General features: G+C 38.5%; 1 protein-coding gene across 2 annotated transcripts in view; it reads right to left on the reverse strand.

Annotated features, from left to right (window-relative positions):
* Positions 1-11154, reverse strand: part of LOC121325128 (metal transporter CNNM2-like) — a 43000-nt gene extending 31846 nt beyond the window's left edge. Inside the window, exon 1 of one of the 2 annotated variants that reach the window (XM_041267421.1) lies at positions 9469-11154. In XM_041267421.1, coding sequence (XP_041123355.1) covers positions 9469-10951 — 1483 coding nt within the window. In that variant the 5' untranslated portion in view covers positions 10952-11154. The remainder of the gene's footprint in view (positions 1-9468) is intronic. The other variant, XM_041267420.1, reaches the window with a different exon arrangement.
* Between the last annotated feature and the right edge of the window lie 2791 nt (positions 11155-13945).

A 13945-nucleotide genomic window follows, 5' to 3' on the forward strand; every position in this document is an offset into this window, starting at 1 on the left:
TAATAATAATATATTGAGTCTAATACTTTTGTTTTATTACTTATTTAAAACTAAATAACAGCAAAACAGAACTGCACCTTTAAGTTAACAATGTACATTTCAAACGATACGGCAAGTACAACACTACACTTTGAATCAAGTTTTAAATTAGAAACAGTTCAGATCTTATTGGATGAACAGCAGCAGTAGCATTGACAACCTCAGACCTGCCACTCAACGCTTAATTACAGTGCTTTGCAGGATCTGCATAATAACACATAAGGTCAACTCTAATACTGTAGTCCTTTGTTGCATACACAGTTAACTGTAGTGATGTTGTAAACAGGTCTGCAACAACTTAACATTCACTACCAAGAGTGTCCATTGCAGCCTTTTAGAAAAGAGACCAGGTGATCTCCAATCAATCTGGACAGGGTGCACACAGGGATACAGCAGATTCTCAAAGTGCTTTACTCTAATATACATATATAGGTAACTTTATTGGATGCGTCTTTACTATCCGACAATGTTTTATTTAAAACAATTTAGATTAAATAGCTTTGCGAATCTAGCCCATTGTGATTAGAGTTGAGAATAGCAGTACTTTTTTTCCCCCATATTGCATGCATTTCCTGTTCCTTTCTCCGTGCTCCACAGCTTTAGATTTGAGGTGTTGGGTACTGCAAATATGGAACACCGATAATGCCAGATCAGACAGGCTTTATGAATGTGCACAAGCCTGGCTCACACTTTCCATTTGCTTTCTAATCTGTGCAAAGTCCATTAACACCGTTGTGAAATTTAGAAATTCCAAGTGTGAGGTCTGTAATTAACACGTTCTGAAAACTATTATTAAATACAGTAAAGAAGCTTCAAAAACATCAAGATCAGAAACTTTTTTATACAGTCCTATTAATTACTTACTGTAAGAAGAGATCATGCTTTTTAAATTGTATACTTTTTATTTTTCTCAGTATAAAACAGTCAAAATATGTATGAATTATCATATCAGAACCAATTACAATAAGCAAGTGAAATGTACACAAATACATACAATTAAAATATTGCTATTTCCTATTTAAAGTATACATTTTTCCTACTGAAATAAGAATCAATTCATCGAAAGGCACATGCTTACAGTAGGCTAAAATTTAGCTATATATATATATATATACTCTTATTCATCAGAACTGACACTTACTATAAACTGTTTCCCAGAAAATTTAAATGAAAAGTATATTTAATTAAATTGAAATTCTGATTCAGGTACAGTCACCATTCGGTCCAGAGCCTACATTTCCATTTTATCAATGAAGTGATCCCTGCATTGTTACTCACTGCAGAATGGGCAGGCTGGGGCCACACAGCAGCTCAAAGCAGAAGAGCCATATACATGACTTTTAAATAAACACTGCTTTTATTATTGAGTGATAGTTCTACTAGATTTCAACAGAAAGAAAAGAAATCTGGAGGTTTTCATTTTAAAATAAGTAATCTTGGGACTCAAATGAATACATGTCTATCTTTAACATTTAAATCGACAGGTTTTCCCCTCTCAGTTCCTGCAGTCTCAGGTTGTCAATACAGCTGTATACAGAAGGCTATTAGAAAACACTGTGCTGCAGTCATCAGTCACAGGAGATAGGATTCTGTAAATTTATCTCGATGCCGTAGAATTAGTTGTGCCCAGAATCTCCAGATGGTTTAATCAGGCTTGTTTGCAGGTGTCACAAGAGATAGTTTCAGATTGCTCAGGGGCCGATGGGGCTAGTTTCACACCCAGCAGCCTGAGGGTTTCCTACTAATGCATCACATGGAGTTTCTGCATTTTTATTTATCACATGAATGCAGCTGGAATACAGTGCAATGAGGCTCTGCTGCATGTAATATTCTGGTAGTTCTACAATAATAGAAATCACATTTGTATACATCATCATGTATATTAAAGAAAACATATGTTAGTAACAAAGAACCACCACCATACAGTGGTTGTAAATACAAAACTTTGAGGTATCAGTATCATAAAAACTAGATACTGTATAACCTACATCCACTAAATACAAAGATATACAGTAAAAGGTATGCTGGTTTGCATGGACAGACACATCATCAATCAATACTTAATTTATATAGCTCCTTTCATACAAAAAGCATATCAAAACGCTGTACAGGAGAACAAATGAAAAACAAAATACAATTCATGTGTATAGAAATTAAAGAAAAACAGTTTAGAATTTGGTTTAATAAAGACAATATAAAAAACAGAAGAAAAAAATCAAAATATAAAACATTTGCATAGAGATTACAGAAAAACAGTTTATTCAGTATTAAAAAAAAAAGCCAATTTAAAAAAGTAAGTTTTCAATTTTGACTTAGTCATCAACTGATATTGCATTTCTGCTAGGAGGCGGCAGTGCATTCCACAATCTGTGAGTGCAGCGACTAAAAGCTCGCTCTCCTTTCCTTTTTGTGTACACCTGTGGGAGTCTTAAATCACAAGAAGATATGTGACTAGAAGCTCCTTTATATAAACTGGTGCCATACCTTTAAATGCTTTGTAAGTCAGAAGTAAAATTTTAAAATCAACTCTAAACTAGCCAGTGCAGTGAAGCCAGCACAGGTGTTAGGCTAAGGCTGATGCATCATCAGGTTACTCCCTTATAAGGCATGCTTTTCTCATGATCACTTTATAAAGACCTCTAGGCTTATGTGCCAGTTAGTTGGGCCAACCAAAATATACCATTACTTTTTTTATATCCACATTAGTCTTTTGGGTACACAGTACCCTAATTTCTCTTCGGTCACATTTGGAAACAGAATATAAACAGAACTGTCACCCTATAGGCCACTGGAGGACATATATCTCTGTTCTTGTACTACCAGCTAATATAGTAGATAAAATGATGGTATTATAGTATCTAAATCACTGCTGGATAAATCTGGATAAATTATTTCATCTAAAATTTCAAATTGTACCCAAGAGTATATATAGTTTTAAAAAAAGTAATCTTAACAAACCAACATTTTTAGATCCAGCTTCTAGTAATCAAAGAGGGTGTCAGAAAAGTGTAAAACGTTTCAGAAGTTAAAAGTGCAGATTTTTATCTTAAGTACACATCATCTTCTCCATGTTTTTCTTGTTCTTCTACACTTATAGGCCAGCAGCTGGTAAACCAGATTTCTCCAATGATGAAGGCCTTGCTGCCATGGGGTATGTCTCTCAACAACGTTCATTTTATACAACCAGCAACTTGCAACTTTAAGTTTCTGCTCCTGCAGTAGTTGCACAGAGTGATTTCGTGTTAGTTCAGTAACTTTTGATAGTTTCTAAACATTACTGTTTTTCTCAATATGGAACAATTGCGTTAAACTTTGCACTGGTGCAAGAACCAAAAAAAAAACACACACTCTGAATATGCAGTGAAAAACAAATCAATTATTAAATCTCATAAATAACAAAGCGATAACAATCAGGGGAAAGAAGTGTCAGTTGACTATCTCTAATTTCCCAAGATGCAGCCAGCCTTCATTAAAAAAAAAAAAACACACACACACACACACACACACACACAACTCAGTCACCTACATTCACAGTAAGGTGGATATCAAATGTCCATACACAGTACCGTATCATCAGATATGTGATTTAAACAATCAGAATATTGAGCTAATGCAACCCCTCAAGAGCATGTGCTAAAGAATCACATTATCAAGTATCACATTTGGTTGAATATTTATCAAGATACAGAAAAAAGAGGCATCTGCTCATGTACTGTATAACCCAGTATCCCAAAATATTAATCTGAAATTGCTTTACATGGGTACCATTCAGTTAGTGCAGTGCCCCAACTGTTTTTGCTATTTTGCTGGACTCAATCAAAAAATACAGGCCCTTAACAAAAGAGTCAAAGGAAAACACTCACAAAGACTTACTCCATCAGCACAGTATTCTCCAAGAGAAGAGAAACGCAGAGAATTTGAAATAATCAACTCAGAAATTTAATTCTGGGTGTTTATTTCTGAAAACAAAAAAAGTGCAAATGACACTGGCGTAAAAGGATATGTGAACATCCCTAAAAATTCATGCTAACCTTTGTTTCAGTAAATGAAAACAGACAATTGTACATGCATATGATCACGTGATTCATTTATAATTGACCTTCAATAACAATTTCAAACACAACCACGCCTTCTTGATGCTCTCGAGTAACCTTTTTTCTTTCTCAAAAAACCTTAAAAAGGGGAGTATGCTTTTCTAATAGTACACAAACATAATGTATATTACTGTACCTTTACTGACAAAATCTATCACACTTACATTCACACTACTACATTTTACAACTTTGCACAGTGCAATCTGAGCTCCAGCACTTAGAAAGACAGGCATGTCTCACTCATAAAAGTTTTACAATGGACTTGATCAGGCGACTCAGTTTGATCTAATCCAGGTAAAAAAAAACTAAATTGAGATTACTCATCTCCTTTCAAGGATGATCTGGTCACGTAACTATACAAACTAATAAAAGAACATTTCAAAACAGGACCTTTGCTTCACATACTGTAGAAGGTGTTACCTGGTGTACATTTAAAGCAAAAAATAACACATTTACATTCATTCAAATTGGTCCGGAAATTGCAAAGCAGACTCGCATGCCATGCGTACTTCAATGGCAAAGCTCTGTTGGTAATGTATCATTTCTACCCTGGCAACATCAGTTTTTCCTTGAATGCTCATCAGGATTTCCTTGAATGCTGCCCAGTCAAGACCCTGTGGGTTTAACTTGACTTAAATAGCATTCATTCAGCTCTTACAGTGCAGTGCCCCAAACACCATTAACATTTAAGTAGAAAATGATCCCTGATAAAGAGAGATTATTTCTCATATATGAGAAATAATCTCTCCTTATCAGGGATACTTCCTATGTGAGGGTCAATAAACAAAGTCAACAGCATTGTTTAAACCAGATTCAACTGGCAGAAGCAGCAGCAGCAGCTCACTCACTGCTTTAACAAGTGGAGCCACTATGGAGCACACTGAAGAAAGAGGGCATTCTTTAAGCAGCAGCCTCCCCTGACTGAAGAATTATAGCCCCAATTAACAGAAATACTGTATTCACCTGCTAGCACCCCGAGCATAGTCAGCACTTTTAGGCAGTACTTGCTCACTGAGGTTGTCAATGAATAAATCCCAGACCAGGACTATAAAAAAATAAAATAAAACAGATAAGAAAAGTAAGACCCTTACTGCACACATTAACTTCTGTAAGAATACACAATTCTATATGTAGCTTCCAGCAGTATTTCTTTTGCTTACAAGTGGCAAGGAGTCTCCTAATTGTGACTGCGGTGAAGTGCAATCCATCACACATCACAGATCACTGCCCAACACAAGCTTTTGAAGGAGTTAGAAACAGAATCCATCTGGCAACCCCAGATACCATAGAACGGCTTTGCAAACTCAATATACAGCTAGACACTGAGCCCATTACTTTTCAAACGCCATATGGAGGAAGAATGGTGTGCATTTCACAAAGCACAGTAAATTAGTTAAATGTGAAAAGCATGGTAAACTGCACAATTTACTATTCAAGAACACATGGATTTGGTTTATGGTAACATTAAGAATCAGCTCACAATGTGCCATGTTTTTTTGGTTTGCTGCAAGTCAACAGTTTTCACATTGCTGTTAAAGTCACTTGCACCCTGTCATTTCAGTGCTTGTCAGATTACACCCATGAATGTCATGCTTTCCTGACACCACACGGTTCAGTAATTGTCAGATTTTCACCCTGCAGGTCACCAGTTGTTTGAGTTTAAGAAGTTCAGAAGAACAGCTGAAAGCAATGCGATGTTCCAATGTACGGTACAGTGTGTTTAACACGATCTAAAACCTTATGCTGCAGGGTCAAAGTAGCACTAACCATTTCAACTCTTGGACCTTTTTTGTCTTGTTTAACTGTCCATAACACATTTTTATAAGGATTCTGGGTCCCTAGGGCTGAACTTATATAAGGTAACAAGGGTTTTTATTTTACATGTTTTACTGTAGGTGTCACATCAAAGGATTTTGTTGGGTTAGGCAATAATATTCCTCAAGGACATCCTGAATTAAGACAGCATTCACTGCACCCAAAGATAAATGATCTACTCTCCTGATTTCAGCAATTATTCTGCAAGCATGAACCTATAGGCTTTTCTAATGGTCCAGTTCTGTGATCAATTCTTGAAGATCTACCCCCCCCCCCCCCCAAAAAAAAAACAACCCTAAAAGTATTAAAAACTGGGTAATCCAACATCTTGCTTGTTAACCCCATGCTCTGTCCAAAGTCCTGAACCTCACACTCAAGTCGTTTGATCAATTCCAATGCACTTTGTGGTGCAAGCACAATACAAATAGAAATGCAATTGCCAAGTGCAGAACATGCTTCTCTAGGTCTACACCCGAGTAAACCAGCTGCTAGTCAACCAAACATCAGCCACCTCACAGTGGTGTGCTGCAAATTGCTCTGATGTAGAACCCTTCTCTGTTAAATGGAAACGGTTTGCTAGCAACAAGCTAGGGTTCTAGTATAAAGAAACCCCTGCCCAGAAAGGGAAAGTGCAAGGTGTGTAGGAGATTCATAGGTAGGGACTGCATGCTCCACTGACCCCAAGTGATGTGATCTCCTCATGTGTGCCCAGTGTGCTGGTTCAGCCTGCATTGAGAACGTATCAGTACTGTTCTCACAGAGAGCTGAAGGTACCTGCTTAAAAGGGAAGGACAATCATTGGAACACAGTGGTCACTGAGAAGGGATCCTACGACCCCGATAAGGGGACTATGCATTTTTGGTCAAATGACGATCCCCAATGAGTTTGGGGAAATTCACAGTAAGGCTGTGACAGAAAGTACATACCGATATTCTGTTGCTTTGTGGTATCTTTCATCACAATCATTTAATTCTATTGTGAACACTGCACTTTGCAAAACTTGAATTTCTCAACGAAATACACACAGGTTTGTTGTGTTGACCTGTGGAATGCCCTTCAACAAGGTGTAGAAAAAAGGTGGATGTTTAAAAGGTTCAAATCCTGTGAAAAAAAAAGAAAGCAAAATAGAGTGCTTTCAGCCCCCACACATACAATCAAAATGTTGGGATTCCTTTGAATAAAACAGGAAACAAAACGTAATACTTTTGCTTCTGAAACTTTATAAAAAGTGTAACACGATGTAAACAGATCTGCAAAGAATCCACTGATAAAGTGTTTTATAAAATGACCACCCTGGGGAAAGACTTGTTATTTATTATCCAAACAATCACATTCCAGGCCTTATCTCCACAATCACTGCAAAAGCTGTTTTTATCAGACTGGGCAGTGATGCAAAACTTAACCAGCTTTAACCCGCAGGATTAGGTCTGCTCTGGTAGTTCTGTAACTGTTGCAACACCAACATTTCCACAAGACCAAAACCCTATAAAAACAGCTCTTATTCTCAAAGAAAGATTGATTAAAGCTACATTGACCTTGCAGTAGGTTTGTTTAGTATTACTGAATATTTAATGCAACTAATTCGACAACACTATGTTGATGGATAAAACAAAAAGCCTCCATAGCTGAATTCAAAATTAGAGCCAATGTGATGAAAGAGATGACCATGATAACAGTTTGTACAGAAGAGTATAAAATAAGAATTAGCAATGAGAGGTCCACAACTTAACAAGCAAGTCTCCAAATATGGAGACAGATTGATGAACGGATGGACAGACACGTCCATGCATCTACAGAACCTGATACTCTCACTAACTTAGGCTAAATAATGCTTACATCAAGTTTAATGACATTTGGATGAGTGGACTGTCAGATATGCAAACACCAGCAATGAGTATCAGATTTGGAATCAATATTTAAGAAAACACTGGATAACTTTTACTGTATGATAAAATTCCCACATTGAATAAGCCTCTAATCCAAAGCCTTTTCAAAATGACTACTTTTATCTGTTTAATATTATAAATACAGCATGTTCCCCAGCACTGTTTGACAAACACAAAAATCTTTCTATTGTACCAAACAGCTAAGTGATCAACCAACATCTATACAAAAAGCTAGTTTATAAAATTTCGATGGACCATTTATTCCTTTTACTAAACCAACAAAAACAATTCTGTAACTGATCTTCAAGATCATAGGTCACTCAAAGGGGGCAATGTCATTTTTGGCCTATCTGTCATTGTTTTAGTAAATATTTGTAATATATCAAACAGCCAAAGAAGACATTGCATTAGTGCTAGATCTCCGAGAGGAGTCATGTTCTAATCCCTGTATCCCAGGGTTGTAAAATTTATATTACATATCTATAATATATATATATATATATAGATATATATATATATAATATATATATATGATATATTAATATGTGTATATGTGTGTGTGTGTGTGTGACATAAATGAGATAACAATAATATTATTCTTTAATATATTATAATATATTAGTATTATGTCCCACCAACAAAATTTAAGTTTTAAATTCAAATAAACCATATTTGGTACCACCATGCAAACATTTTCTAAATGTACTTCATCCTATGAATGGACAGTATATATATATATATATATATATATATATATATATATATATATATATATATATATATATATATATATGGGACGGGAATTATTACTACTACTACTACTACTACAAAAAAAAAAACTTTACATAAAGGTGTAGTCAATGGAAAATGGAGAAAAAAAAAACACCACAAACTGCATTGATTGTATTTATTGTCATCGTGTATCTAGGACATTATGAACACAATATACTTACCCAGGTCATGAAAGCAGGGGAACTGCAGCTACTGTAGCCAGTATGTTAGTGGAAATGCACCAATGTAGAGGCATATTGTTACAGGTACTGTTTACAGTAAACCACAGACGTGATATTGAAGAATCTACTGAGCTTTGTACTTATTGTACAGAAACCACAATAAACTACAACAGCAGTGAAACCTACAAATAGTATAAAATATTGTAAATTAAGGTCTTAAAGAACACACACACACACACACACACACACATTTTATATATATGCACGTCGGGCATCTGCAGGCAATGTAACAAGCTGATCTGGATCATGTCACATAGATACTGCTAATGCATCTTGGTTTACACAACGTTTTGGTTGTGTGTCATTTAAGCAATATTTTTGCAGAGAACAACAAAAATACAACCCATCAATTAATGAAGAAATAATAATAATAATAATAATAATAATAATAATAATAATAATAATAATAATAATAATAGGCTTAATCCTGTATTTTTTCTTACATTTTGTGAACTCTGCACTCTGAGAAAGTGCGCAGGCTACGTGCCTTTCCGAACCCGTAGGCAGTGACATACACAGCGAAAACATCATTGCCCTTGATTAAGAGCAAGAGCGAACCCTTCACATACAGTTCAGTTAAAAAACAAATCACACATAAAATAATGAACGGTTCGGTCCCACCTTTTTTGAACTCCTCCAGCATGGTATCCAGCTTGGTGTCATTGAATACAAAATGCAAGGGATGGCTGTAGAATTTGGTAATGGTTTTCAGTGGCGTGCTGTCGTCTGGGTCCACAAACGCCAGGTCTTTCACGAACAGCAGGTCCACAATGTTAGATCTTTCCCCTTCAAAGACTGGGATCCGGGTATACCCACTCTCCATAATCTCTGACATGGTATTAAAGTCCAGTATGGCATCGCCAGCGATCATAAAGCAATCTCTTAAAGGTGTCATCACATCTTCCACCGTCTTTGTCCTGAGCTCAAGTGCTCCCTGGATGATGTTCAGCTCTTCCTTGACCAGGTCATTGTAGGGGTCTGTAACCCGGAGCATCTCCAAAAGCTTCTCTCTGTTGTACACTGTGCCAATCTCCTGCCCCAAGACGCAATCTAAAAGTCTGCTGACCGGGTATGATGCAGGGAAGGTAAGCAGCATGAAAAATTTGGTCAAAAATATGGTATTGGCACCTACTGCCAAACCGTGCCTGGAACAGATAGCCTGGGGCACAATCTCCCCGAATATTACAATCCCAATGGTAGACACCACGACAGCAATCAATCCAGACCCAGCAATGTCGTCCAGCAGAATGGTCAAGGTGGTATTGACCAACACATTCCCCAAAAGAAGCGAGCAAAGCAAGTAATTCCCTTGACTCCGGACGGGCTCAATCTTTTTGGCATAGGTCTTCTCCTTTTCAGTGCCACAGTTCTGGACAATCCTTAGTTCCATCGGGTCAAGGGCCATTAGACCCAAGTTCAACCCACTGAACATACCAGACAGACAGAGCAACAGCCCAATGAATATGACCTGCAACCAAAAAGGCAGCAGGAATTTCCTTTCTTCCACCACCACGACTTTGGTGTCATCTCCATCATGGTAGACCCATGTAGTCTCAGTCCATGGATCAGGAGCCCCGGCCGCTGTAGGTGTGGGGATGGCAGTGCACAGGTAGTACACTTTGCTCTTTTCCGTTTTCCGCAGAGGTTTGATTTCAATCTCCACAATCCCAGAGGTCCTTCTACTCAAGATTATGTGGGGCAAAATTCTTATATCTGAGGTCCTTATGCCACAGGGATGAAAGCTGGAGGTGTCCTCTTTGCTTTTGTTATCTCCAGCAGTGCTATAGATATTGCTAATGACTTTGGTCCTTTCATGCTCGGTGAAAGCGATTTTGGACCACGTCTCGTTGTTGATATTTTGCCCATAAACCCTCAGCTTGACCTGGGTCCTCTCGCTCACCCGCAAAGACCCGCCGTCCATATATGAAACGTCGTCCGAGTCTTCCAGCCTCAGCCCTATGATAACCGTCTCTTCTGCCCCTTCCTCGCCGCTGGACAAGCTCACCAAACAGCCGCTGACTGTGAAAAAAACCAGTGCCAGAACTCGGACCCGGCTGAAGGCCGCCATCTTTGAAGTGGGCATTGTAGCCGAGCGCTCTGCCATGTTGATATTGGGCAACAGATTTTTTAAAAGAAGTGGCTTTTAAAAATCACAGCCAATCGGCGTCAGCCTTCATCTCTGCTGCCGGTTGCCTGGCTCGTGCATCAGACCTGTCCGCTCGCGCTACTCCTCTGGAACTCCTCTGACAGAAAAGCGAGCAGCGCGAGCCCAGTATGAACTTGCGCTCCTCGTGATACATCCAGAGCGGCAGGCCAGCCTCCCAATCCCAGAGGCGAGCTGAGAGGAGGCGGGGATATGTTCCTCCACCGCAGCCAACGAGAAAATAAAACCATTTACATAAAGGCGGAGTCAGCCTACTGAGCATCCCTCGTGACTTGTTGTGATGAGGGGGGGGGGGGGGGGGGGGGGGGGGGGGGGGGGGGGGGGGGGGGGGGGGGGGGGGCGGGGAGAGACAAGTGGACAACCAATGAGAAGTCGTAGGCGGTGGTTCCGAGAAAGGGGAGGGTGAAACGCAGACCAATCGTGGAATTGCTTTCGCGCCCTTCGTGATGGAGCTGGCGGCGGGGATCCGCATGCTGCTGCAGGTGGATGAATATGGGTGAACATAATGGAGCTGGCTGCGTGTGGCTGCTCTCTGTTTGACGTTACGTTGCTACTAGTAACGCCTTCTCCAAACCTTTGGGAACCTTACCAACAACATCACCTATTTATACACTAGTTGCATAATTAATGACTTATTATATTTGTTTGATGTACATAATGAAACGTAATTACATTTATTTCTTTGATCACAATGTATCACACATGGGGGTTGCATTCATTTGCAGTCCATTCTAACTTCATTTTAATTTTGAAACGTCCTGTAGTTAGTGTCTGCATTATCAGACCATAGAGTCAGTCTGATGTAATTGTTGAACAACTTTATTATAACCCTATACATTACTTATCATGGATTAGTACATTATGGTTATTTTACTATAAATTACTATTATATATTGATTAATTGATTTATTGATGTGGGTAGCACTTTTAAGTGTGTGTGTAATTCATGATGAATTACATATGAACTCATTTATCAGCTGATAAAATTGGAATTCATGATGAATACGCTTGTAATAATGCCATTCCGTGTCTAAAATTCATTATGATTTACAGACACTTATTTTAAAGTGTTACCATTTATTTACTATATCGTGGATAATGCTGTTCGTCCTTCTTTGCATAAAGATAACATGTCATTCCCCGCAGTAGTTTTAGTCGCTATTTGCATTACGCTTGTCAGGTCCCTTGTGATCTCTGCATCGCCTCTGGTTCACCGCAGCCATGCAGGCTCGGCACAGATTTCAGCGGGTGGAGCTTAATGACGTCACACGGCATCCCTCGAAGAACGCGCGTTTGTGCAGAACTGCGCTGCAACAACACGACCAATGATTTAATACTCATTTAATACAATACTCATTTGCACAGAAGACAGCTGAAGCATTAGTGGAAGAGAAGATACATTTACACCGTTGCGTCCCCAGGATAGTACTGCTTATACAAGCCATACAGTATGCAGGTGCTTTTACTGCAGACCTACGTACACTGCGAGACACATGACATGCTAACGTATCATTCACAATCCATTTAAAATACGTTCCAACACGATATTCTGCTGTTAAAGACAATTCTTTTGTTATTATTGCATTGGAAAAATACGTCTGCCTGTCAGAAACGCATTCATCCCTCTGGTTACCACACGCGCACTTGCTTCTTGTCAGGAACATTAATGATTGCAAGTTAACTGGGTGACGACAAGACTAGTTTAACCATACGACAAACGTGTGGTAACATTTCTAGAAATGGTAGGTACGGTAAGCCAGTTTCAAAGGGCCAGTTCATTTAAGCAAGATAAAGGACTAGTTACCACAACAACACATGAACTGTTCACGACTGCATCCCAAACTACAATAAAACGTTCATTTATACATTTACATTGCACTGCGAATAAAGTAGCGATGGCGCGTTCCAATGCAAATAAAACGAAGGGGAGGTTTTGCTCATACAGTAGTTGATAAAGGGCGCGTTTATCTATAGTCTAGTAATGCAAAGATAAATAGTAGTACACATTCAATATATTTTAACTACCGTTTTTCATATAAGTCGGAAAATACTATATCAAATCTTAGGGGTTGGGCGTGGGCATACGGATTATAGCTAATTAAATTATGCCCATAAATCGTAATAGTATTGCACATTTATTGACAAAGTAGATCTCATACACACAGGGTTGAAAGAACCACATGATAAACCAAATGTAGTTCATGTAAAGAACAACGATTGCCTGGTACCATGTATTACAATGGAAATACATTTATTTCACACATTTTTCGACTCGGGGTTTCTCAATATCTTCATTACTAAGGTTATGTGGCGCAGAGACATTTAGTGTGATAGGGAAATGCTCGAGGAGGTGCAACAGGTAAAGCGATTCCAAGTGAGAGGCTTCTTGAACCTGGTTTGGCATCATAGCGAATTGCAGGGCGCCGCAGGGTTATGGAATGAGTTCATTAAACCCTGTGTTTAATGTGTTACCTGGGAGCTTGTTACCGTACTTGCGATATTAAGGTTGATCATAGATGCTCTCATAATATTTAGAATTTTAAGTACGTTTGTTTGTGTGCCAGTTTATTTATTTACACCGGTGTGTTAGGCGTTGTTGGCGCATCTTGTTTAATAGACTTTTGCAGTTACTATTATACTTGTGACCTCTGGTGGTGATAGCAGGTAATACAGAAAACAATTGTGGTCAAAAACATAGGCCAATTTCAGCTCATGGTTTTAACAAAATGCAAACTGCGTGTATGTAGTTAATTATTTGATATTGATCGTTTCATACTATGATCGACAACACCCAATAGCTGTTTCATCATTCTTTTCTATACCCCACATGTTGCTTTGCTTGCTAAAGGCCTGTCGGTATAAAGGAATTTGTATGGCATGGATTCTGAAACCACACTGCATATCAATAGCAACTCGCTTATATGACCCATCACC

The sequence above is a fragment of the Polyodon spathula genome, chromosome 13 (assembly GCF_017654505.1).
Source record: "Polyodon spathula isolate WHYD16114869_AA chromosome 13, ASM1765450v1, whole genome shotgun sequence".
Taxonomy (NCBI): domain Eukaryota; kingdom Metazoa; phylum Chordata; class Actinopteri; order Acipenseriformes; family Polyodontidae; genus Polyodon; species Polyodon spathula.